Source organism: Acromyrmex echinatior, chromosome 5 (genome assembly GCF_024713525.1).
Source record: "Acromyrmex echinatior isolate Ae372 chromosome 5, ASM2471352v2, whole genome shotgun sequence".
Lineage (NCBI taxonomy): Eukaryota > Metazoa > Arthropoda > Insecta > Hymenoptera > Formicidae > Acromyrmex > Acromyrmex echinatior.
The window spans coordinates 6878813-6906640 of NC_141856.1; the positions used below are offsets into that span (position 1 = coordinate 6878813).

The 27828-nt window shown below is 31.2% G+C and overlaps 1 protein-coding gene across 1 annotated transcript in view; it reads left to right on the forward strand.

Moving 5' to 3' along the window:
• Nucleotides 1-19546: 19546 nt before the first annotated feature.
• Ance-3 (angiotensin-converting enzyme Ance-3) overlaps nt 19547-27828 on the forward strand; it is a 58233-nt gene continuing 49951 nt past the window's right edge. The window contains exons 1-6 of the mRNA XM_087406270.1: nt 19547-19797; nt 22779-23006; nt 25479-25637; nt 25769-25865; nt 26694-26837; nt 27141-27332. Of these exons, the coding sequence (XP_087262396.1) occupies nt 19741-19797; nt 22779-23006; nt 25479-25637; nt 25769-25865; nt 26694-26837; nt 27141-27332 (877 nt within the window). The 5' untranslated portion in view covers nt 19547-19740. The remainder of the gene's footprint in view (nt 19798-22778; nt 23007-25478; nt 25638-25768; nt 25866-26693; nt 26838-27140; nt 27333-27828) is intronic.

Below are 27828 nucleotides of genomic sequence, written 5' to 3' on the forward strand. Positions count from 1 at the left end.
TATTGTAATACCGTATTTAATTCCAATATAATTGACAGTTTACGAAGATACAGCAATATACTATTCCCTCAAGATACCTTGTAACTTCCGATGTAAAAAAAATTTCCTGTATGACATCCGCACGTGTAATAATTGCGGTAATAGACTGCGCATCCGCGAACGTATTATTAGAAAGGAAAAATTAATCTTATCTTTTTACGTAACTCCGCAAATGTCTTACCTTGAAAAAAAATAACATCTTTATATTGACATACTTTTGATAACAATAGCGATAACAATAATGCGAGGAACGTATAATTCCGAGTATAATTCCATTATTTTACTATCAAATACACATATCAGGAGATCCTAGCTGAAATTTTATATCCCTTTTAAAAGATACTTTTATTTCTTGAGACCATTTAAAAAAGAGTGCGATTGTACTTATGATAATTACAGATTCGAACGAAACGACGTATACCGTACGCAAGACAGCTTACGATTTACTTTACCGGGCAATCAACGTCAAAATCGAACTGCGATTTAATTACTGCCGTTACAAACTACATCAACGCAAACTGTATCTGACCCATTTATCATAGTCGCACTGCGGCAATCGTTTCAAGCAATTCTCGCTGTTCGTGCAATCCGTGCCTCGCGTTGAGAAAGCGCCTGCTACGCAGCATCAACGTGGCTCCCGTCGCGTGACCGGCCGCCGCGGTTTCTTGACCTTCGTTAAAAATGGAATTCTTCACCTTAACCCGTTAATTAACGTGCCTCCAATTAGCCACGCGCGGTATCACGCGCAAGGAGAAACGGAGCAGAATGTCTTCCGATATCCGGCTAATTTCGGTCAACAGTTGCGAGCTGAGGAAAGGTTCGGACCTTGCGACTGACTGCGCGACGACCTCAATCTCCTAAATTCGGTTTAATTAACTAGGCCACTTGTCTGAGAGATATTTCGCACTCAAGCGTGTCGTCATGCCCTTCTTGCCGTGCGTTTCCTCTTTCTCATCGCCTTCCCTTCGTTCTGCAAACGCGATTGTGGCATCTCTGCACTGAAAGAAAGGATTGGCTGAATATAGCATTTTTAATTGATTGCAGCAGCCGATTTTTGGTTTCGTTAGCAATCTGTAAAAATCCTGACATTGCGGATAGGCTAACGCAATCAAAAATTGACTACTGTGATCAAAAATTGTCTGCTACAGTCAATTAAAAATGCTATGCCATATTTTACCACGTAATTTGTTGTAATTAATCTTTTCTTTCGTATGTGATTCTTCGAGGGAAGATTTACGGCACATCGCACCAATTAATTTGCTCACGAGTTCAAATTTATTTGTAGCTTATACACGCGGCTCTCTTACATTTGTTTATTTCAGATTTATAAAGATAAAATACAAAACAAACTTTCGATGTGCAGATGCGCAATAATTTTTTTATTGAAGCAGATATGGACAATTCCTTAATTGCTATAATAAAAAAAGAATTATTACATATGTACATGCATCGACACTCTGACTCGCAAGTCTCATCTTTGCGATCGTTGATTACAATTAATTCAGCTATTATTTTAAGCTGTATTGCTTATGGTAATATTTCATAATTCTGTGAAAACAGATGGCAAGATTGCCCCATTATTCAAACAATAATGGGTTTTATTAGCATTTGTAATTAATGTTGCAGCGAACGTATGAATTGCAGAAAGATAATCTTACAGCTTACAATATCTTATACACTAAAAATAATGCTGTTAATAATACATCATTTTTTTCGGCGTGTACATTAAAGGAAAAGATTTACATGGCTGCTGCAGCAAATTAGATAATAAATATGGCATAGCACTTTTAATTAGCTGCAACAGCCAATTTTTGGTTGTGTTAGTCTATCCGAAATGTTAGTATAAATTTCAATTGGCTATAGCAACCCAAAATTGGCTGCTGCAGCTAATTAAAAATGCTATGCCATAGTTTACGATCTAATTTGCTACAGTAGCCAATCTTTTCTTTCAGTGTATAATTAAAATATTTAAAAAAAAAGAGAGGGCAAAAGGATTATTCTTAAAACTTAACAAACAATTATATTAAAGATAACGGTTATATACTTCGGTTTCAATTGACCTTCGCGGTACATTTTCGAATCCACGATTTCGATTGCTTCCTGACGGTCGATGAAGCGAATTAAATTGGGCCGAAAGAAAAATCCTGATTAAATCGATCGAGGACATGCCAATTACCGTGAACGAAGCATTGTCGTAAAATTGTATAATCAATTACGGGAACGGTAATGATACCTATGAAAGTATAACAAGGCCATTAGTCATTAAACAGAATATAGTTGGAAGAAGCGATAAGAAAAAAAGCAAAATCTGATGTTTATGCGGATGTCATCTGGAGGATGCTACGGCATTGAACGGTCCATTAATTTATTTGACGTCTAACGAGGCTGACAAACAAAGTTGCGATTAGCATTTATGGCTTGAAATAGTTTTTCAGGGTAATGAGCAATGATTTTTTTATATTGCTAATTCTTTTCAATCGTGAATGTATGAATAATCTGATGCAACGCGAACGAATGCAGAAAATCAGAGATATCATCTACACGATTTTACTTGTAGATTGATTGATCACGCTCGACTATGTTTTATAATACAATACACGGAAGCAGAAACGTCATTGCAGTTTAACATTATTAAAAAAAAAAGATTAATTGTTGATAATTACCATAAGAATTATCTCTTGCGTTACAGGATTCGTTATTATCAAAGTAATTTATATACTTGCATTATTTTACTGTATTATTTATCCCGTTAAAATTTTTTTACATACGTTACTTTAATAATGAAAGCGTGATTTCAATTGCTATTAAATTATCGTTGACTCTATAATTAACTAGAAATAAATCATCATTACCTATCTACACGCTGTTGAAAATTGATTTAAATTACAATGATGGATACAAAAATATAAGTGTAATGTAATTTGAAAAGATTTTATCGTCGTATACTAACCATAAAACTTCGCAATTTTTGCAACGCAAATTCAATTCATAAAGGCTTGAACGAACAATAAATACATGATCAAACTATATTAATTAATCAATCAACTTTATCGTTACATTTATAATATAATCATGCCTTCATTAATCTTTAAATCAAGGGTACAAGACTGCTCTATATTCATCAAAGAAAATATAACCTTGCTACCAAGACCAACGCTGATCGTCCCACGGACGATAAATATCTAACTTTGCCTTCTTTCCGATATTTTTACACAATTTTGTCTTGCCAAACCCATTAGTATTATCAGAAGTATGCATAACATACGCATAATTATATAAATTACAGTTACATTAATATAATTGCAAAAATGCAAACTTTGAGTCGACATCGAAATAATGACTCAAAATATTTCGAGGCGCTAGATATAACCGCGCCATGAAAATTTAATCCTTAAAACAATAGAAATTCTACAGGCTCTAATGAATTAAATCAATTAAGAATAAATAATTCTTTGAGAGCCAATGCTGGATTAGTAATTGCAATCAAATTTTATTATATATAACAATTAAATAACAATTAAATTTCGATCCTTAGTTTGGATCCTCTTCAGTAAAATAGTTAACTTAATTATTTATATATATCATATAATTTTCAGGAATTGAAATAAAATTTGAACAATATATCGTACACATTTCATTTCAATTCCTGAAAATTATATGATATATGTATATAAATAATTTTTATATATATATATATATCATACTTTATCTTAAGACACAGGATTATTGTCCTTTTTCTTTTTATTATTCTTCTAGATGGATTTCCGATTTTTTTATTGAGTCATAGTATCATGCGTATTAAATCAATTAGAGCCTTTCCGAGGAGCAGAGACTCGCTTTTATTTTTTTCAGTATTAGTAAATTAATCCACTCTCGGAGTCAATATCAGTATGGTGAATCTGCAATTTAACGCCAAATCCGAATGGCGCTTGTGACTTCTCTTAATCTGCTTAATCACCATATGGAGTCATTTTCGACTCCTTAAACGCGAAAAATTGTGTAGGTGGGATCGAATCCGGATCTACGAGTCAATCGCACCGAGCAGTGAGTCACTCAATGATCCAAATTAATCCTTAAGGAACAACAAGCATGAGAGGATCCGTTCGAGGAGCAAGCCTAACTCCGCAAACACGATAAAGTATAGTAAGCCTTAAGCTTTATGGAATTAACCAATCATAATCAATTATTCTTCTTATATTCGACTGTGATTAATTATTTTCTTAAGACTTAAGGTTTACTACTCAATTGTATTTGTGGACTAACGAGCTTGTGCATCGAAGGTAACAACTTGATCTCATAAAAGGTGCATTTATAGCTAATTACCCGCCTTCTTCAACGCATAGCAGTCTTACAAATAGCAAAATGGTAATTCACTGGACGCGTCACGCGCATTGAACGTCCATGAACTAATTTCGTTTTCGAACGGAAATAAAGAAAGTATATAAATTATCGCTCAATTTCTGAAAGTAGAACAATTATAAAGAACCCTTAAAATATAAGGTCGTTTATGAAAGTCCGCTTGCCAAAATCAATTTTTTTATACGATGTATCGAAAGGTCAATTAATTGTTCAAAATGATTATTTTGATTGCAAGGTATCACATTGAAGTAATACCGGTTTTATGATAACGATCAGTTTCCAGTTCAATTTTCAGTTTAATTTTCTTAAATAAATAATTTTAGAAACAAAATTGGTCCTGTATACAATAAAAATATTATAATATCTAATTTAAGGAGCATAAAAGTAAACGCAAAATATTAGTACAATAGTCTTTATTCTTCATATATAACGATAATATAACGATAAACGATTATATTTATCTTCATTATCAGAACAAAATTATGAAATGTATATTTTTAGTCTTACATTATTTAACGTCACATATATTGTACATATACTTGTACGATGTTCTTGTAGTCTCAATCAATTCTCTCATTTCGTTCTATAAGATTATATCTATCTTGTGTTATTCGTCCGGATTTCTCCATAAAATAATCGAATTTGACATCTTAATATCTCACACAAGTCCCAATTTCTGTGAGAACAGTAAGATCGTCAATTTCTTTATAATAATTCTTGTAATGTTAAGGCTAGTCATGCATAATTTTTAAATTTATTTGTTGAGAACCTCCAAGAGACACATACCGTTTGCCAAATTCGATCATTTTATGAAGAAATCTGGATAATACAAGATAGGTGTAATCTTACAGAACGAAATGAGAGGATTGATTGAGATTACAAGAACATCATACAAGTATATATGTAAAATTGATGTGGCGTTAAATAATGTAAGACTAAAAATATTTTATAATTTTGTTCTGATACTGAAGATACTTAATCTAAGGTCGAAACGTTTATCATTATATATGAAGGATAAACAGATTATTGCACTAATATCTAGCGTTGACTTTTATGCTCCTTGAATAATTATTTTGACTTGGTTGGTAAGTCGATACTATATATAGAAAAATATTATATAAATTCACAATTACATTCTATTCAAAAATAATTAAGATGGACATTCTGTTTTAAGATATGTGTTACGTCCTGCGAGAATGTTAAATTTTGTTAAATTTTTATCATTAATTATGAAGTAAAGTTCATGAGATCAAATCGTATTTCTAGATTTCTTCTTCCATTAGTTCCGGCTAGCGGGTGAACGTTCCTATAAATCACTCTACGACAATTCCGGCGTATCAAGGACTACGAGTGCGTGTCCGGTTCACGATCGATCGCATTTCAATCTAAGTGTCGTCTTGGGGTCTCGAGATTCACTTTAAGTAATCACTATATAATACAACAAAATTCTCTCAGGTATAATAAAACATTCTGTTGTTAATTACATTAAATTTAAATCTCTTGATAAAAATGTATAGTGATTGTAGAAACTATATTTTCTTGTAAATGTAAATGTAAAAAATTATAAATTGTAAAAGATGTAAATTATTTCGCATTAAATGTAGTGATTGTAGAAACTATATTTTCTTGTAAATGTAAATATAAAAATTATAAATTATAAAAGATGTAAATTATTTCATATTTGTAAATGTAGTGATTGTAGAAACTGTAATTTAGATGTAGATTATTTCATATTTGTTAGTTATAAATAATTAAACAATATTATTTTTATTGTGCATTTTTAATTTAAATATCAGTTACTTAACACGCGCTGAAATTGTATAATCGCTATCTATGACCTATTACGCATAGAATTTTATATATGAAACTATGCTTGAAGTGAAGCAAGGCCGTTATTCCCGTCACTCCAATCCAATTTCCGCTTCGTTATTCGCACAAAGCGTGAGGCGAGAAACCGTCTCAAGTTCCGGTAAAGATCACATGAAACTTATTGAAAAACGATTCTACAGACACGTGCCACTTGCAGTCAGAGATCAATATCTTGGCATTAGAAGAATTAACGCGATCATTCAAATTGATCGAATAAGTGTCAGTCTGCAGCCTGTAAATAGAAAGGAGGAAGTATCATGCAGACACAAATTATCACGTTGCGATTACACTTGGAATTACTTTGATTAACATTGCAGATTTCATGTTTCTTAATAATTATATATGTCGTATTCAAAGACCTTTAGAAATATTAAACAAGGGCGAGTTACGTGTCGCAGATTTAATTCTATCTCAGAAGAAATGACTTGGAGGACAAAAAAGTTTGAAATGCAATATTTTTATTTTGATCGCGAGAATAAAAACATAACTGAATTAACAATAGCTCGATATAGATCAAAGGTTCTGCGTTTCCCATCAGTGCTTGTGTTTACACAATCTTTTGAAATATTCGATTGTTAGAGAATTACTGCGACCGATCTGGAATCGAACGGTACCTGCAGCAAGAAACACGTAAACGAGGGATTGTGTGTCGTAACTATGTCTACGGCTTACAAGCAGAAAAGGCAAAATTAGGCCACTTCTCGTATGCGTTGAGCGCTCTCATTTTCTGCTATTTTCTACGGTAAATGCGGGTTTAAGCGGGTGTCATTAGATAACTTCCGATTAATCGCAATAAACCCCTCCAAGAAAACAGCTGTATTAACGCTCCACAATTACAATATATCTGCTCCAATGTTACACAATACGGTGTTTCAATCATCACACTTTTCTAATTTCAAAATTATACTTCAGATCATATTTAGTCGCTAATGACAAACTCATCATTACTCTCTTATTAATGCGTTTAAAACATTATATGTAGTTAAATTTAAATAACTTCTTCTTCTTCTTACGTTAGGCCTCTGGCCTCTGTGTTACACCTTTCTTATAGGCTGATTATTCAATTGCCACAAGCATAAAATAATTTAATTTTTTAAAATTAAATTATTTAAATCGAGTTTCTAATTAAAGTCAAATAATTTTTGTGTGCTGAAAATCAGTCAATTTTTAACAATCTTAAAATTTTAATGTTGAGGAATATTTAGAAATTAAAATTTTATTGTATTGTGTTGCAGTAAATAAAATAACGTTCACAAAAATTATAATTTGCAATTATTTTTAAAATTTAACATTGTAACAAATTTATTGAAAGTTTTCTAAATAATTTTTAATCAAGTATAAAAATATTTGAAAAATATTAAGACAATATTAAATATAATAATAATATAATAAATATTAAATCATAAAACAAAGATAAAAGTATAAAGGAAAAAGACTTCTTTAAGATTTTAAAGAAAATAATATAGAAAAATATATATTATATATGCTGAATGATAAGTTTTATTAATTATCATCTATTAGCAATTTATTTCTAATGTGACGCTGCTACTTTTTTAGCTTTTCTTATCGCACATGTAGAATTTAATTACGAAACATTTAAATTATAAAAGCAACGTTCTGACGAAAACGTTACGCTCCAATAGAGACGTCCACTTGTTTATAAATTCTTAGCATTCCGTTAGCTGACATAACTAATACGTCCATCAAAGATTATGACATTTACATTTGCGTATATATAACGCGTAATACGAACAAACTAAAAAAGTGATCTTGAAAATAGATTAGAAAAATGAAAATCAAAATATTATCAGTGTCAGTGAATTTAAGAAATAATTTTTGTGATATTCTTATAAATGTTTCTATTATAAAGTTGAATAATATACATATATACACATGCTTATATGCTTTGCGTTATGTAACGCAAAAGCGAATTAGTACACAAGTCAAAGTTGGCAAAGATTAATGTTTTTTTTTTCAAGAATAAAACATTATGTTTTTTCTTAAATATGTTTTTAACGTTTCAAATATTCTTTAAAGTATTATTATAAAAAATATATTGTAAAAAAATGTATTTAAAACATATTAAAAACAACAATTAATGTTTTAAACTGTTTAAAACATGTTTTTAAACTGTTTAAATCTATTCTGACACAAGTTAAACTGACTAAAATTCTGTTCTTTCACATGCTATACGCACGTATTTCAATTGAAACGGTTCGATTGAGTAAGTCGATTTATGCCAAACGCTAAAATTTGCGTAAGAGCAAAATTCCTTTAGATCGCTAATGATTTGATCGAATGATTGCGGCAACGCAATATTCGATATATTGACAGCTCATATCATTTAAATGTTGATAATTATAGATTATGGCCATTAAATCGCATGCAATAATTTAGTTTAATGCAAGTGAGATAAAAAATTAGAATTTTTATGCACAGGAATTGAACTTACCGAGAGACATGAAAATTCTAGAAATAAAAATAACATTCTGTTCAAAGATAAAGTAGAATTCTCGTATAGCTACCTTTTACATACTATTACCTTTTATATGATAATATCTTCTATTTTTCTAAGCTAAAAGGGTCTACATTTAATAAAATAAATTTTGGTTTAATAAACTTTAATTTCGCAATATTTCGACTAAAATCGTTTCTTCCTATTTGGGTATAATAAAATAAATAACTGTACATAATTTGTATAATATATCTTTGCAGTTTTTGTCTGTTAGCATCGTTTGACGGTTATTCTTTACCATCATACGGTAGGCTAAGAAGTTGTCAGTATGGTACCACTATTACTTTTCTATCTAGTATCTTGCAAGTTTCTTCGTCGATGGCGACACTTTGAAATTCATCGCAGTAGGTAATTTAATTTTTATTCTTTATTGTCGCTATAGTTACATATTTAATCAATTTTTTATTTTTTATCAGAAATTTTTTTTCATGATAATCTGTGTATGTTTCTAACATTGGAAACAGTTTTTTATAACTTCAATCACTTTACAATTCAATAGAAATATAATTTAATCATAAAAATGTTACTATAATTAAAGAAAAAGTAAAAACTGGGAATTAAAGTACAATATCTAAAGAAAATGTTAATTAATAATCTAAACTATAAAATAAAATAATTTTCGCTAGAAAATATTTATTTTTTATATTTGTACATTACTGAAATATATTTGAAGATGACGAAATGTCGATTAGAAACAATCTTTCACTACATCATTTATCTCCAGGAAATAATCCCTCGTTTACCTGCAGCATCACCGCGCACTAGGTAATTATTATAATATAACGTTTTCAATGACTCACAAAATCGCGACAGTTTCTGCCATCCAGGATCCAAAAGGAATTTACCTTGCGGTAATCATCACTTCCGGTGTTTCATATCAACGACGCGCCCAAAAGTCATTACTGAAGTCTCTGAGGCGTAAATTTTTGCAAACATATTTAATGAATAAAGGCTACTGTAAGGAGGAGTACAAATAAATATTAATAACTCTTTTAATATCTAATAATTTTCATGAAAGTTAATATTTATTTTTATAAAGTGATTTTTTTATATTTTCCTTCTTAAATAAAATAAATAATATAAATTAAACAGATATAAAAAAAAAATTTAATTTAAAAGGGGATTAATAAATCTTTTGTATTGTATATATATATATATATATATATATATATATATATATATATAATAAACTAATAAATTCTTTTTTTAAGATCGGACATTGCATCGCAATTGACTATACAATGAGCGTTATAAAATGTCTTGCGGTTTCTTGCAGAATCACGACAGACGAAGAAAATCTTGACGTGCGTCGCTTATTTCCATCGATTTACGTTACATAATTAAACTTGCGTACAATTAATTGTCGATCTTACTACCGATATATTGAGATAGTATAATCCGTGTACATAATAATGCATTTTATGCCATCACATTCATCAAGCATCTTCCTGTCTTTCATAGATAAAATTAATTGCCGCGCATAGTGGAATTTTGCGATCTCACGACATCATTTTACATACAAAAGAATTAGTCGCATTTTAAAAGAAAGAAAGCATAAACTCGGTCAATGTCGCGCAAAGATTTTATTCTTGGAAATGCTTTATATATTTTAATAATAAACTTTAATAATAATCATGATTGCATTATTAATTTCAATTTGAATAATATTAAGCCGCGATTAATTGATTATTTCCTTAAATTTAAAAGCATATTTAATACTAACGTGAGTCGATTTTTCGTCGTCATAAGCTTGACTGTTCGTCGCACTTTGCATTGACACTGAAATTAAGCTTCCTTACCATAATTAATGTAATTTGATCAGACATATCAGACATATGAATTCTGTGTCTTATGCTGATCTTGACCTCCATAAAGCCGCCTACATGTTTTATTTAATAACTGTCCATTTTGTTAGCTAATCAGATTACATTTATATATAAATAAAAAATTCATTTTTATATAATTTAGACATAAAGATTATTTCACTATATATATATCTAAGATTATTTAATTGTATATATCTCTTTTGTATTTTTATAATTTAATCCAATATATTATATATTTTAATATCTTACATATTTTTATTTACTTCACACCAATCGTTATTAAGGATATAACTTAATACTTTGTACTCACACAACCATAATTATCTTGCTACCTTGAATTTATAGAAGAATATCTACTCGATAAAACTATTCCGAAAATTAATAGAAAAAGTTGATAAACATTTGCTACCGTTTAATATTAATATATGAACAGATTTCTTTAAACATTCAAGCAAAAAAATGATTTATAAATTCCTTCTACGACACGTGTACTTCAAGATTCTTGAAAAACATATATTTATATGTAAAACAAATAGCACGTGCTAGACAAAGTTACATTTGCTGCGTTGCTAAAGAATATGCGGAAATTAAATTAATATAGGAAAATACGTACGTGACAAGATTTATATATGTCGGAGACTACTGTATATTGCAGCCGGTATTTAAAGCTAATTTAATTGAAGGAATTTATGAGAAGCGTTGCATTAAAATTCACAAAGAAGATCGCAATAAAGAACGTTGCGAACTTGCCCTATGCAAATGTCTATGATCCTACGATGTTACGTAATCGACATGTCTCTTTCGACAAATAAAGTTTTTTTTACATTTTATACGTGGTCTCGCAGTTCGCCGTATCGAGTCACACGACACACATATCGTGGTACGTGTGTGGAAAAAAGAAGGCTGGCTCTTACTCAATCGACGTGATTCAGAGAGTACGCAGGGTCGTGAGTACGACGAGCAACAAGCAACACAATCTCCATTAATGACTATGTAATACCGCGAGGAAACCGTCTTAATCGCTGACTAAACAGCGGCGCACGAAAAGTTTCGTGCGCGATTGGGAAAGCGATTGCGCATATATTTCATTGAATTGGAATGGAAAAACGCAAGAATAGACATGATAGCCTCAGCATTCACGTTTTCTGCGCTATTTACAAACGGTGAGAGTTCTAATGACGAGCTTCTTTTCTCGATTAAGAAAAAAAAAAATCGAGTGCAGTTTTTTAATCCATGCTTACCGTCGTGTGGCTCGTAATTACACGGCAATTACACGGAGTTACAGATTGCCCCCGATGCCACTCGCACGCGAAATTAAAAGTGCAAGTGAGATCAAAATCGAGAGACTCGCAATCCACCGCAACCAGAGTTGCACCAAGAAATATCATACTCTCCTTCATTTGTATTCTAAATGGTGCGGGATCAAAATGGCACGCACATAAAATTGCTCTTTTTACGGTCTTACTTCAACTGCAGTTAAACGCGCGAACGCTTTCGGTATTGTTTAGAACAACACGTGCGGCGTGCGTTCGTGATTATCCGCGCCTCGTTTTGTCGATTTATTTAAGTAACGTAAGGCATTTTATGTAATACGCTATCTGCATTACGTATTTCCGCTTTATTTCCTTGTCGATAGACAGATCACCTTGAAGATCGGCAATCAGGCCAGTTTCTTGCTGTTGTTTGCGATTGAGTTCATGAAATCAATTTTACCGCATCACGGAGATTTGTTTCTCCGCTTGGCTTACTCGTTAGTCCCGCTCGTTAAGTTAGACGAGATCTGTCTGCTTATCAGAAATCGGGATAAAATTCGGGTTACTAACTTTATGTGCCGTGTAGTATAAGAAACATTAAAAAAATAATACAAAATATATATTATATTTAAAAATTGGAATATATATATATATAAACTTTATACAATAAAATAAATAATATAAATATAAATAAATGTATAAACGTAAATAAGATTTCATAAATATAAATAAAATTCTATCGCAAAATCTGATGCAAATTATAGACTGTTTAGAATGAGTGGCGTTATCTTTTTGTATTTTCCCAACGAGATATGCGATCTTTCAAAGTCTATGTAAAAGATTTCATCGACCGTTCGAATAATTCTTGCATCCGCGCACGCATTGTCGCGTTCTGCTTTGCATAATTCTTAACAGTAATACCGGTTACTCATCTCGACACTTTCCCACGTTTCCTCGACTCTAAGTCAAGAGATAAATAATTATCGGTACTCATTATAATCGCATTGTTATCGCGTGATAATACACGCATAGAAAATTCATAGTTCAGAAAAGTACACGTTTTATTAATTTCAAGGCTTTAAAAAAGGAAACGATAGAAAAATCTATATCGCGGAAAAAACGATGAAAAGTTTCCTATATATCTTTTTAATTTTTGTCTTTATACACACATATATATATATATATTTGTTAAGTTATTATATTTATTAACGAATATAATAAAATATATACGATAATACTGCCAATATCTTCTTTTAAACTGAATACGTTTTTTTATCTTTATTAAAGTAATCAATTTTATAAATCGGATTTTTAGAAATTAAAAAACATTTTATAAAATTACATTCATTAAATATATAACAAAATCTGCAAAATAATATAAGAATATTATACAATATTTTTAAAACGTGTATGTTGGTAACAACAGATAAATTTTTTAAAATTTAATTTTTCATAATTTTTAATAACTTTGCATATATTCTTCTTACATCTTATAATTAATATCTGAATATCTTTTTAAATCTTTTGTAAAGTAGATTGAATAAATAACAGATGTGATTGATGTTAAAATAGAAAAGTGATACAATAATTCTCAGAATGAGTGACGTCAAATAGTGACAATGAAATAGAAAGCATCGTAATTATAGGACCATCAAAGACGTTAGCTGCTCTGAGGAAAGAAAATCAGAGAATTGGCAGTAACTGTATACTTATGAATAACAATGATCGAAAATAACAATGCATTTCCGGCAATTTTGAATTCCTTGTGACTTGTGCCACTTATACTAGCATTGGAGTACGACGAATTGCGCAAGTATCAACGTATCACGTCATCTCACTTTTTCTGCCTATCCAAAAATATTATTCTACGACGTGGACAAAGTTGATTAAGGCCCGTCCGAAAGCGATAAAAAAAATCGCGAGAAGCACATCGTATAAACTTGTAATGAACACATTCGTGAATGCGTACTTGAAACTAAAAATGCGGTCGGTACGTGAGACCGGTGCACGTATTATCTGCCAATGAGATTAGCATTGTCCAAGTCTAGGCACGCAAGAAACTGGTGCTTCTAAGAGATACCTATGTACGAGCATGACACCAATGGCATTGGGGTTTCAACTCTGTTAAAACATATATATATATATATATAACATATATATATATATTTAATTTTATGAAGTAAAATTTTTTTATATGTTTCCACGTTGACTTAATCATCGTACGTAGCCAAAAAAATCATGTGATATCATCATGTATTATATTTAAATAATATTATTATTATTTATTCATTATTATTAATATTAGTATTATTCATTATTCATTATTTATCATCATTTATTATATATTTAAATATAATATTTAAAAAACTTGACGTTTTAACCAAATTAATTAAGGTTTGAATTTTCTCTAACATAAATTAAATAAATTAAATAAAATTTTATACAATATTTATTATCTTTAAATCAAATATTTTTCTCTAAATGCACAGATAAAGACAGTTACAAAGAGAAATTAATTAAAGAAAAAAATTTCGAAACTATTTGCCGATACAATTGGCATCATATAAACTATTATATAATAACATATTAGGTGTTGGAATTAATTCGTAGCGTTTTTAATGAAAGAATGTTATTTATTTCACATGAGCATTAAAAAATACATTAATGAAAGTACTTCCCATCACTTGTAAAACGCTACGAATTAATTCCAACACCTAATAGTTTGAGATAATTATCTACAATTTTAAAAATAATGTAGCCATACTTGATCAAATAGTAGCCATAAACGATAAATCGTTAAAGATGCTAATCTTTTTTTTCCAGCTTGTGGTTCGACGCAAAGTAAAAACAGGGTGAGTTACGAATAACGTTCGATGCAGTAAAACTTAAGATAAAATTATATGAGCCATATTTTCCTATATTATACAATACGATGTAAGAGCAGATTATGTAAACGAATATATCGGGCTATGTGTACATGCGAGCGGCATCGTACAGTACGGGATATGTAGATACATGTATGCACGTAAGAACTTCGCCATAACGGCTCCAAGGACTCATAAAATGGCCTAGACCATTCGCAGCTACGTACATTCCAGATCATCGTGGGACTATCCTCTTAGCCTGCTTGGGCGCGGTTGTTTACGCTGCTTTACTGCGAGCTATCATCGTATTAATCACGATCGTTGTGAATAACCCTGCGCGGTCGCCAGGGTTGTCAAAGAGAGTGCCGATCATGAAAGTTAAGTGGAACATGTAGTTCAAGATCAGCTACCACGCGAACGCGCTTCGCGAGAAACGCTCGTGTACAATATATGCGAACCGATTCATATCTGCGTTAACTTTACGAGTGTAACACTTGTATATGTAATATATATATTGCGCGCACGTTACACGTTTATTATCCGCAATTTACATGTTTTTCCTTTTTATTAGCTGTGAATCCGGAATGGAGCGGATTGCCAAAGAATATCAAATTTTTTTGCTCATCATGTTTGAGTTTTTCTACATATAATTCATTATTTTGACGATCCAACGAAGTTATTTTCAGATCTGTATCTATCAATATTTTTAAATATTTTAGCAAAATTTTTCTCCCTTGTAAACTCTTTGCTAAATTTGAAATAAATTGAGTTAATGATTTTAAACGGTTTTTTTACATAATAATTTATTCTCTCGGATTTTAAACAATGGCGTCACAATTCCCAAGAGAAAGAGAAGTCGAATGGAATCGGGAAACGACACGTATCGTGCTGTCTCGATGAGACCGAGCATAATTACGCGAGACATGAATCATCTCATAATGCTGAAAATTGCATAGGAATCACATTTAAGTCGATGCTTCGCGAAACTTATTTATCGATGTTTCATCTGACACGCCCTTCGGCGATTCATCTGTATGAATTGTATGCGCAGACACATCATACTCGTGATCATTTCTGCAACTTTTATGTCTGTTCAGTGTATATATCAGGTGCTATATTTGCCCATGCAGAATATCTACAATTATCATGTAAGACTTTAACAGCATATTTTAGAAATTAGAGTCGAAGATCCTTGTACAATAAATATGGAAGTCGCAATTACTGTCGAGTGATCAAAGTTGACGAATAATATCGCGTAGAGTTCGTGTGTTTAAGTTTAAAATTGCGATCATTAAGCTGGTAAGCGAGCACGAACAAACACGAATGAGCAACGTGTTTCAATGAGCAACGACACCGGTCGCAATTATCGAAGCGAGTTGTTTACAAAAGATTAGAATCAACTTTATGTAATACATTTCTAGATATCAATCTGTTTTTCACCTATTGATCACTAATTAATTGTTAATTCAGTTAGTAAAAGTTAGAGTAATTGATTTATGTTATTAATTTTAATTTCTTAATTACTGTATAACAATAGGCTCAAGAATAGACTTTAAATTATTAAAATTTGAATATATAAAAGAAATCTCAAAAATATCAATTTCAAAATAATTATTACTCTGAATTACAAGATTTTCTTTAAAGTTGTGAATATTATTTCAAAAGTAGATAGTAAAAGATAATAAATAATTACTTGTTTTGAATATTAAAAGCATTATTGTTTAATACTTTTTCAATACTTGAAATAATTCCTAGTACCTATTAAATTAGCTAACGTTAAATTGGATTTCTGTAAGAATTAAACCTACTCTCTTACAAAAAAATCATTCTATCATCACTTTCATTGAAAAACTTAGATGTTTTGAAAAAAACATATTCTTTCATTATAATTTATAATGAAGAGTTGACAGAACGAGTAAATAAATCGAGTAAGTAATATCTTCGCTAGATTTCCCTTATAAAAATTTAAAGTGATTAATTACTTGTTTTATATATTAAAAGCACTATTGTTTTTAATACTCAAAATAATAGTAATTTCCAGTAGTATTACATTAATTAATAATTGAATTACAGTAAGAAAATACAATAACTTAATCTAGCCTCTCTTTTGCAGAAATCAATCTATCATCATTTTCACTCACCTTATGAATGATTTCCGAGTCCTCTTGGACCTCTTCTTCAACCCTTGTTATTCAATTGCGAAAATATGATTGCAATCAACCGAAATACAACAATGCTTTGCACAATATCGTTAATCGCTCGCGGCGCGCGCTTCACTTGACTTCATTATGCTAGAAAAACAAAACGTGAGAAAGACACGATCACGCACCAAGCTAGATTCGTTCGATACCCGCGGCATCTCGCAAATTAACGCGATAAACAAACCTTGAATAATAAAGAGTTTTCGCATCGCCGTTGTACACGAACATCGAATTTACGCACTATGCAGTCTTGACAGACATTTAAATATAGAATCACACTCTACTTGCTAATTAAAGTGCGTCGCGACACGCGCGACACTCAGCATCGATCTGAACATTCGTGACGTGTTTCGTTAATAATTCCAAAAATTGGAAGCCATTGTTCGCGCAATTTCGCTCTACCCGCGCGATACATTTCAAGTAATGAAGTCGAGTTAATTAAACCGAAAATGTGGCGCAATATCAATAATTCAGTACTACAAGCGCGTAATATACTTCGAGCGCATAAATTCCGCATATTATTGAGGAAGAGTGCATATTACTGATAAACCATAGCTTTCCGTTGTTTAAAGCACTGATGTGATTGATACCTATTTTGCATTTTCGACTCGAAATTGGTGAATAAATGTATAATATATACAAAAAAGAAGGAAAAAAAAATTGAACGTGCAACGCGTGACATATTCAAAGAAATAATGATTACACGAATAATTAATGAAATAATTAAATTTATGAGCCTTTAAGTAAAATCAGATACTTGTTTTAAGAAACAATTATTGTCTTAACAAGTTTACGTCTGAATTCGAGAATCGATTAATCTAAGAACTCATTAATTATATGATATTAATAACTTTTTATTAATAACTTTTTATTAATAATTTTTTATTTTTATTACATGTAACGTACCTGTTGTATTTTCCACTCAACAATATAACTATAATGTAACACGTGTGTTATATTATAGTTATATTGTTGAATAGGAAATTAGAACTAACACAGATATATTATATATAATTTTGTGTTTGCTAGGTTTATTCTAGTCGAGGTGTATATAAAGCGACGTCTGCCGAACGTTATCTATCCACAAGTATCTCACCTCATAAATAAAGATTGACAAGGTTATTACTCGACACAACTTCGATCCGTGGACAAACACCACGCGCGAATCAATATGTCGCTATGAAATAATTAAACGTTTAAACCAAAAAAAAAAGATTAGAGCGTACATTGAAAAAAAATTATTATATCTTAATAAATATTTTTTTAATAGTAACGCCGAGTCTACAATAGAAGTCGTAGCGCTCGTAAGATCTTAAATCGTAGAAAATTAAACAATTACAGTCCAAGATGAAAAGAATAATCGACTATAATTGATCAATTTTCTATGACTTAAGACCTTACGACGGCTACAACTTCTATTGTAGACCATGTATTATAAGTAAATATTTAGTGAACATAACATATATTTATTTGATAAAAGACCCAAGAGTTAACTTGATTTAACTATTATTTTTTTCATTGAGTAAATATTTATTTACTATAGGTAAATATTTGCTACAAGTATTCAAACAAATATTTATTAAGATATAGTAAATTTTTTTTAGTATAAATTGCGTCACTCCACAAAACCGATCGATAAAAATTAGATAGACAGGACGCGAAAAGGCCAGTCTCTATCCTTGTCTATTAAATAGTAATGATAAAGTACGAAATTTTTATCATCTTAGTAATAAATTGAGTAACGTCTTCATTTCTGTTATAAAGATGCATCGATTTCTTCTCCCATCGATATGATTTAAATGAGCATCGCAGATGCAAATATTCAAAAATAAATCATAATGAAACTTCCGCTTATTCATCATTACCGTGAATTAAATTATTAAATTCTTAACGTATCGTTTATTTAAATCTTATCGCGAAGAAATTTATATTAATCTATATTAAATCTACATTAAATCTATATAAATCTATTTTATTTTAAGCGATTTCTACGCTTTGCCAATCCGGTACCACTCTTTTCTATTTGTAGTTTCAAAAATAAATCTTTAATGTTTACAGAGTTGCAAAAAGCAAACGTGCGCTTCGATAGACAATGGGTCTCATTGAGAGAAGTCGGCAAATGACTTGTCAACGTGAGAGCCTCAAGTTGTCGCAATCGGTCGATTGGCCCTCGATCTATCATCCTGTCTGTCATCATTATTTGGCGATCCTATGTTTCTGTTTACCCCTAATTTATTTGGCCTTAATTCTTCCATTCCTTTCAATCTAATAGTATGCTTTTCGCGAAATTTCTTATTATTTTTTTCTGTCATAGGACACAAAAGGAATTTTTAAAACAAAAAGTTTTTGCCATTTATCCTTATAAATTTTCTTAATCCTTATCCATATCCGTAGTTTTCAAGTTGATTTTTTTAAAGGGGAAACCCAGAGTTTCGACCTTTAAATGCGATAGAACAAAGTCATTCGTCTTCTTATTCTCGTCCTCGGTTACTTCCACCTACTCCCACGACAATCTGTCTAAGCAACAGCGACAACGACGAACCAACGACATGAACGAGGTGTGCGTGAATCCCCCACCTTTTTCGCTACGGATGACCTCCTCGTGGTCGCGTTCGAACAGCTTCGCAGGGATAAATGTACACTTGGCGTCGTCCACGAGGCTTTTAGCGTCGGCAGAACAAGACCGTCGCTCGTGTTAGTCGTGCTCGATTGGTGGAACGGAATTACGTACGACGACGAGGAGTTTTGTTACGTGTACCCTATCGATTATTAGTAAATGATCATTATCAAGGATTGAAAGGATTTTCAACTTTCATGAAGTTCGCCTTCAGTGGAACCAGCGGGATGTTGGACCGCGTCAGCAGCAGCTTCGTAAGTCTTCGTCGAACCTGATGGGATGGCTATCTTCTGCAGTGATTTTTAACGCTAGAAGGACGAAAATCGTTCATTATTTTTACGAATATCACAAATTGCGTGGTCTCAATACGTCATAATTCTATTCAGTGAAATATTGCAAAATTTGAAAACTATTAAAAATTAAGTGAGCTACGATTAACTAAGAGAAGACACTGCATCTGTCGAAATAATAAGTGCGCTCCTTCTAATGTTAAACATCGTGAATGTTTCCAATGTATGTACAAATGTGTTTAATAAATTGAATTAGCAATTTAAATAGCGAGAAGGGCTAAACATGAAAGAGTGTTAAAACTGTGTGTGTCAACATTTTTTATACAGTAATATCCTGAATATATCAAGATGTTCAGGTATTAATGTTCATGTAAAAACAAATAATTTATTCTTTAATCATTTTTTTGCTTATAAAAAAAACTTTTTTTGCCTAATAGCTGTTTGTATAATTAATATTGAATCAGCTCGATAATTCTTCTTATCCAATATTTCGATATTTCTTTATAGATGGAAATCGTAATAATTTGCTTAAAATTCTTTTGGATTTATCTGAAATGCAAACTTGTATATATTATTTAAATAATTTTATGCTATAATTGTCAGTAATTACAAATACAGATTCGAAATGATTATTTTGGTTATACAAGATGTAATACCGAGACACTACCGATATCTCGATGAATAATAATATGTGGAATCTATCTAAGAGGAGGAAGGGGGATATTGTTTACATATTGTATCCGAATGAATTAATTTTTTTATTGTTTCAGTATTGAAATTATTTCCCAAATAGTTTCATATATTATGTAACACCTTGTAATTTTCAAATTAATATGACGGGTTTTGTATAAGAAAAATCGTTGAAAAATAGAGGCAACGTATCTTGGCATTTATGAATCATCTCCATTCGTTAGATCATAATGCATGATATTATCATATAACAATTACATGTAACGATGACCTCGTTTGTACGATCAAGTACGCTTAGATTATTTTCCATAAATCTACGTGACATCTCATTATTGATTGTTATAGTTACAATATTATATTGTAGATTTACAAAGAATATTATTAAAATATGCTTATTTTAGCAGAAGCAATTACTTTAGTCAAAATAGCGTAAAATATTAAATCTCACGTAGTTGCACATTAAAAAATAGAAAAGATATTCTTCAATAAGCACAATTGTACCAAACCAAGGTCATCGCATCTCGATCAACCACAGGTGACCTACTACTGTGCATAAGCAGATACTTTTCATGCTGGGAGGAAGTACGTAACGCGAAGACGTAACACGTGACCGTGAGACCAACAAATGAATTGCGCGTAAATGCTCTGCTCATAATATCATGATGTGATTTAGAGAAACAATGAAATTTCTATATTAACTTGTAAGAGATAATATCCCATAATAATAATCTGCGTGCGGTAATTTTTGGCACGGTAATCCCACTTACGCGAAGGCTCCATCACTTCATGAATTAACTATAATTATTTTTGTGCGAAAGAAAGCTAAACCCATTAAGGGAGACCAGAGATGAAAGTAACACAGCCGGTTACGTTTATATCGTGCATTTAAGCTGGTCCCCAAATTCGACTTAAATTATTTAGGCCCTTTGCTATAAGTTGAGAGGTGATCCAATCTAACTTTAGGTTAAGCTTTTTTGATATCCTTACTTGAAATTGACCGCCTATAATTTTGAAGTATACTCGCACTAATTAATTACTTACAACCATCAATTGTTAATCATCAAATTGTCCGCCTGAAAAAATTGTTTTGGATATACTCGCAATGTTACATTCTTTCTGTTATTTTAAATCTCTAATCTATCTCTACTACGCGTATACGTTGCTGTATATTTTGCTTGATGCAAAATCTTAGAATATTTTTATATTGATATCACATCGATTTATCAATATTATCAATATTATCTTTTTTTCTTGATATCAATAATTTATAAGTAAATAAAGTGCATTCCACAATATAAAAATTATTTAAGATTTTATTTTTGCATTATAGTTCGGTGATGGTCGTAAAAAATAACATTGGAAGGAAAGTATAATGTATTTCGTAAAGTTAAGTGATTTATTACTGAAGGACATTACCCAGTCTAGGTCGTTTGTTCCTTTGACACATTTTTTTCTTGATCGATATATTTGATCAAGCTAAAAAGCTAAAAAATGTTTATCTTCTAATTCATATATCAAAATAAATAGAAACGTGATCGAATAAATTATAGTGAATAATCCATATTTCAAACGATCAAAGGCCAAACATGAGACATATAAGCGAAATTTAAGTGTACTCTCATGGAAACGAAAATAAATTGACACACGCATGCGGCCAAGTTCATCAATCTTATCGACCTACACCAATCTTATCGAATTATTCCATTTACCGAAATATCAGAAATACATAAAGTACGCCAAGTATTGAACAACATATAAATTAAAGTAAAGTAATAAATAAAAACTAATTAATATAAAATTAGATTTAAATTTTGTGAACATTTTATTTGAAATAATGAATGCTATTTTAGAAAAAAAATATTTTTTTGAAAAAAGATAACAGGAAACTACTTAGATTATCGTTTCTCAGCATATGTAAATTAAAATCTAAAACAAAAAGTTGCCTCTGCTCTCAAGACAACCCTTTAGTGGACAAATCAAATAATCACAAAACTATACTCTCTCTAAAATGTTTGTCAAAGAGATTCATTGAAGAAGAAGATATTTTATACTGTGTGCATTGAATCTCTTCGTAATTTAATACTTCCTTTACTACTTAATCGGAAATTATAATAATAATAAAATTACGATTTAAATCTGTCACGTTACATTTTTAGTATGCGTAGATCACACAAGCGTTTTTGTATGTATATTTCCTTAAAATAAAGGTGGGAAATCTGTACAAACTATATTATAATGAATGTTTTTTTATTTAGGTAAGATGGACAGTGCTTTTACTCTGTCTATTATCGGCAATTTCCGGTCAATTGGACCTACCGCCCTACAGAGACGAAGATGCTGCCCAACAACTACCACCCAATGAAATAAATTACCAGAACATCCTAGCTAGATTAGATTTTCTAGGCGCAGAAAGATGTAGCGCTAATGTAATAGCTCAATGGGCATACGAAACTAATGTCAACGAATACACGCAGCTACAAGCGGTAAAGTATCACAAAATTTAAACTCTATTTTAAAGAAAAATGTTTTAATTTTGCTAAATAAGAATTTTAATTTATATGATATTTTATCTTATACAAATTTTTATAAATATTTTATCCAAAAATATTTTGTTATGGTACTTTAACTCAATAAACAGATTCGGAACTTTCTCGTTAATCAGACTGACAATTTCGAAACTTTGAAACGCACAACCCGCATGGCCTATCCCTCTATTTGCAATTTAGGCTATCTTATGAAATACAATGTTTTCGCAGGAACGTGTCGGTGATAGCAAATTCACGAGTATTGGAAAAATTTCGTTTTGTTTATAATCTAGATGGTAACTTAGAAATAAGATTTAATTAAAATTTAAAAGAACAATATTTAATTGAAAAATAGCAGAAACTGACTTTATTATAATCCATGTGAAATTAAAAATTAAAGCTCAGAAGTATACAAACATATCTTTCAAACATTACATAAAAAATCTTTTACGCATATCGGTGCGATAATTACTGTTGAAATTCAAAAAATATTAGATAAAGAAACTACCGAAGAGAGTGTGAAGATGCAATTCTAAAGGCAATAATTTAGAAAGGCAGGGTTTTTTTCAACATTGTAACAAAGTGCAGCGACAACCGTGGAAAACGAGTCACGTACAATCGTATATTTCTCATTCACCCTGTACGAAACGTCTTCGAGGAGACCTCGACCTCTCGGTATCTTCCCGCGAGACTCTTCATGGCATCCGCACACATTGACTTGTCAATCGGCTGACAAACTGCCTGTACACCAACGTTACCTCGCTGCCGACGATTTTCCCTGGCACGAGACGTGCTCGTATTGTCCACGAAAGGCCGAACGCCTCCGCGGGAAATCTTCCCAGGCGATGGCATTGTCATGATAATCATCCTGAACGATTGTGCAATACGGTTAGCCGCCTCGTATCGCCGGGAAACAGGAGTTTTGTACTTTTCAATGCGAACCTAGCGAGACTCACATCGCATGATGTTAATGATAATTAAGGTGATCACCGTTTCCCTTTTTTTGCGAAGAACGTCGTACATTGAACCATCGCCTCGCCTCATTATCGCATAGGAGTTCTACATGAATGAAAAAGAAACTGAACTAGACCTATACAAACTTGAATATTTATCTAATTCAAATTTGACCTCTATCCCCTTCAAAGTAGTTTCCTTCTACATTTAAAGAGTGATTCTACAATATCTCTCTAGAAATTTTTATTTAAATAGTACTTATTTAAGTACTTATGCGATCAGCCTAGATGTCTTTGACCGTAAAGAATTAAATAAATATTCAAAATTTTATAGCCTATCAATCAATTTCTTTTTAATTCATTTATATATTAATCTTTAAAAGGCCGGGGTCTATTTTTTAAATTTTACAGCTTTTTTTGAGATTTATTATAATTTATTATTTCATCGTATTTTTTGTTTTAAAATACGACACTGTTTTAGCATCATTATAGTGACTTTTCTGTTCTATAAAGATTAATGATTAGTCATTGAAATTATTTATGAGTCAATTGATTTTTGTATTAGTAACAAATAATTATAAAGTAGTTAATTATGTGCACACACACACATATATATATATTTTTTTTTAATTCTTTGGCAGCGAACACATGAACTGTAATAATAATCTCATAGTAATCAGACAAAAATTATGTTGCATATATATATTACATGCCCCGATTTAATTCTTAATGTTATCATTGTACGTGGAAATATACCACACAACTGGAATTTACATTTGCGTATTATCCGGATATGTCATGCGGTTTTTTATATAATGATAAATGTATGATACGTAAATATATTCTACACAGCACAGTTTATCTGAGGGGCGTCCAGGGATCGTCCTAGAGACGTAGACGTCCTCTGGACATCTTTAGAACATCTCTTGGAGATCTGCGCTGTATGAGTTGTTATAAATTTCAATGTACATAAATATTATTTCAAATTTTAAATTATATACATAAACATAACACGTTATGCGATAATTGCATAATTAAACTTTAATAAATAAAGATTACATTTAAATATACAAGTTCTCAAATACAATTTCACTTTCTTAGCCACTTTTCTTTGAATGCAGGTTACTGTCAGGAAAAGCATAGATACGACGGTTTTTATCTCTAACGGTAAAACCATCGTCGTTCGCCTATTCGTGTTTGACTGCAACTGCGTTTCCTAATCAGTCGCCAAGAGATTAGCTCTCTTACGTCATGTAGTTAACATGTTACGTTGATTAATACAATTGCACATGTTACATTAATTAAAGCAATTCCACAATATAATTAATATAATTAAAATTCAATACAAGATAATACGTAATTTTTGTTATTTGAAAATAATTAGGACCATTTATCTATCTCTCCGTCAGCGCAATAAAAAAACATTTGTTTCGTTTCACATGAGAATTGTCTTCAATATTTTGCTTTACGCTTTCAGCTGGATGCCCAACGCTTATACGCGGATTTCCAATACCAAGCATGGCTTTTAATCTCGAGAATCGACATAAATTCTATTCGGGACCCCATCATCAGGCGACGACTCCGTTATTTGTCCGTGGTGGGTCCTTCGGCACTACCACCTGATCAACTGGACAGGGTAAATGCTTTGTTTATACAAGCAATTAAACCTTATATAATTATTGTTTAACAGATAATATGCGTGACAGTAAATATAGTAGTGATAAAATTATGACAGTTTTAGCAATAATGACATTATTCTTTTTACAGTATAATCGCTTAATCAACGACATGCTTGCGATTTATAACGCAGCGACCATATGCGCTTACAACGATCCGTTCCGGTGTGGACTGCGTTTATATCCAGGTAATACATCACGAATTACGCTGAATAACGATCAGATCGGTACGATGCCGTCGCGTCGGCATCGTTCACGGTTCGTCGCGGCGAAATTCCATGGATTTACGTAAGTCCAAAATGTGCATGAAAGTGTGAAGAAAATAGGATACGTCACGCGAGCGCGCGTATGCCTCCCCCGAATGGAAAGGAAGGTCCCTCTTCTTTTCCGTTTAATTTATGAGAACCTCTGCGCCGCGCTGTATACGCTTCTAATTGTCTGTTATTTTTATGTGTTTTAATGTAAATCCCTGTACACGCCCATTTAGAACGCAAAGCGAATACAATCCAAGGCATCACAGAACATGCACAAATAGAAAGCAAATAATTAATTAATTGAGCGAAGACACTACGCAGTTATAGTATAGTTTAATAACTACTACATAATTACTCGTTTGTGTTTAGCGTGTGTGCCACGAAATGATAATTGGCTGCGAGCTCTGAAAATGAAGGAATTCAATTTACGCGTCAATCAATGAAGAAATTTATGGTTTATGCCAATAATTTTGAACAAAAAGCTTACCGGCTCTTTAAGTTTAGTATTTACATCACGAATTACATTACGATCATTTTTTTTTTATAAATTTTTGTTCAATAAATTTTGTTTATATTCTCAAAAATGAGAGAAAAAGAGCCGTTATGTCATTGATAATTTTCCTAAAATTTGTCTTAAAAAATTTACATGATTAGCACAAAAATCACTCACGAGATATTTGATAAATATCTTGTGCGGATACATAACGATACATGACGCATCTAAAAGTTATATACTTCCTCAGCGCATTATTTTTATTACAGATATATCGCAAATCATGGCGAAAAGTCGGGACTGGGACGAATTGCAGTACGTCTGGACCGAATGGAGAAGACGAAGTGGCAGACCGATTAGGGATCTATATCATCAACTTATTGCGCTGACCAATGATGCTGCAAGAATGAATAGTATGTCTAATTTTAATTCTCTGCCGGAAGTATGACATATCAAATGGAATCTTCAATGCTAATGAAGTCAGTCAGCGTATAATTCCGTTTCATGCAAGATTGCAAAAAATTCTAGTATTGAACCTAGTTTTTATCAGAAATATTTCATATTTTTAATTTATAGCGAGTGACAAGATTATTTCATTCGGATTAATTAATAGATATGTATGAAATATGATATGAAAATACGCGTTAATTAAATTATATTAAAAGTTACTTTAGATGTTGAGGATTAATGTTACACTTTTATTTTTCTTTTTGTAGACTTTACTGATGCCGCCGAATATTGGATGTTCCCTTACGAATCTCCTAATTTCCAACAAGACATTGATGAAGCTTGGGAAACGATACGTCCTCTTTATGAAGAATTACATGCTTATATTCGCAGAAGGCTGAGAGATCTCTACGGTCCTGAAAAAATTGGCGCACACACGCCTCTTCCGTCTCACATTCTCGGTAAAAATAACGTCGAAATATATTGATTAGTACTTTTTAAATATTTTATTCCATAGATATATCGTTACAATTAATTACTTACATGGAAAGAACAATTTTGAAGTAGATCTGAAAATTAAACTAGATATAGATCTGAAAATAATTTTTTGTTGGATAATCAAAATAATTATATAAGATGCTCAAGGTGATTTTTAGAATGTCAAAAGTTTTTGCAACATTGTTCATGATACTTAAGCATCATAATTATTTTAATGGTCCAACAAAAAATTATTTTCAGATTTATATCTAGCTAATTTTTAGATACTTTAGAAAACTGTTTTTTTTTTCATATATATATATATATATATATATTAGGTGTTGGAATTAATTCGTAGCGTTTTACAAGTGATGGGAAGTACTTTCATTAATGTATTTTTTAATGCTCATGTGAAATAAATAACATTCTTTCATTAAAAAACGCTACGAATTAATTCCAACACCTAATATATATATATAT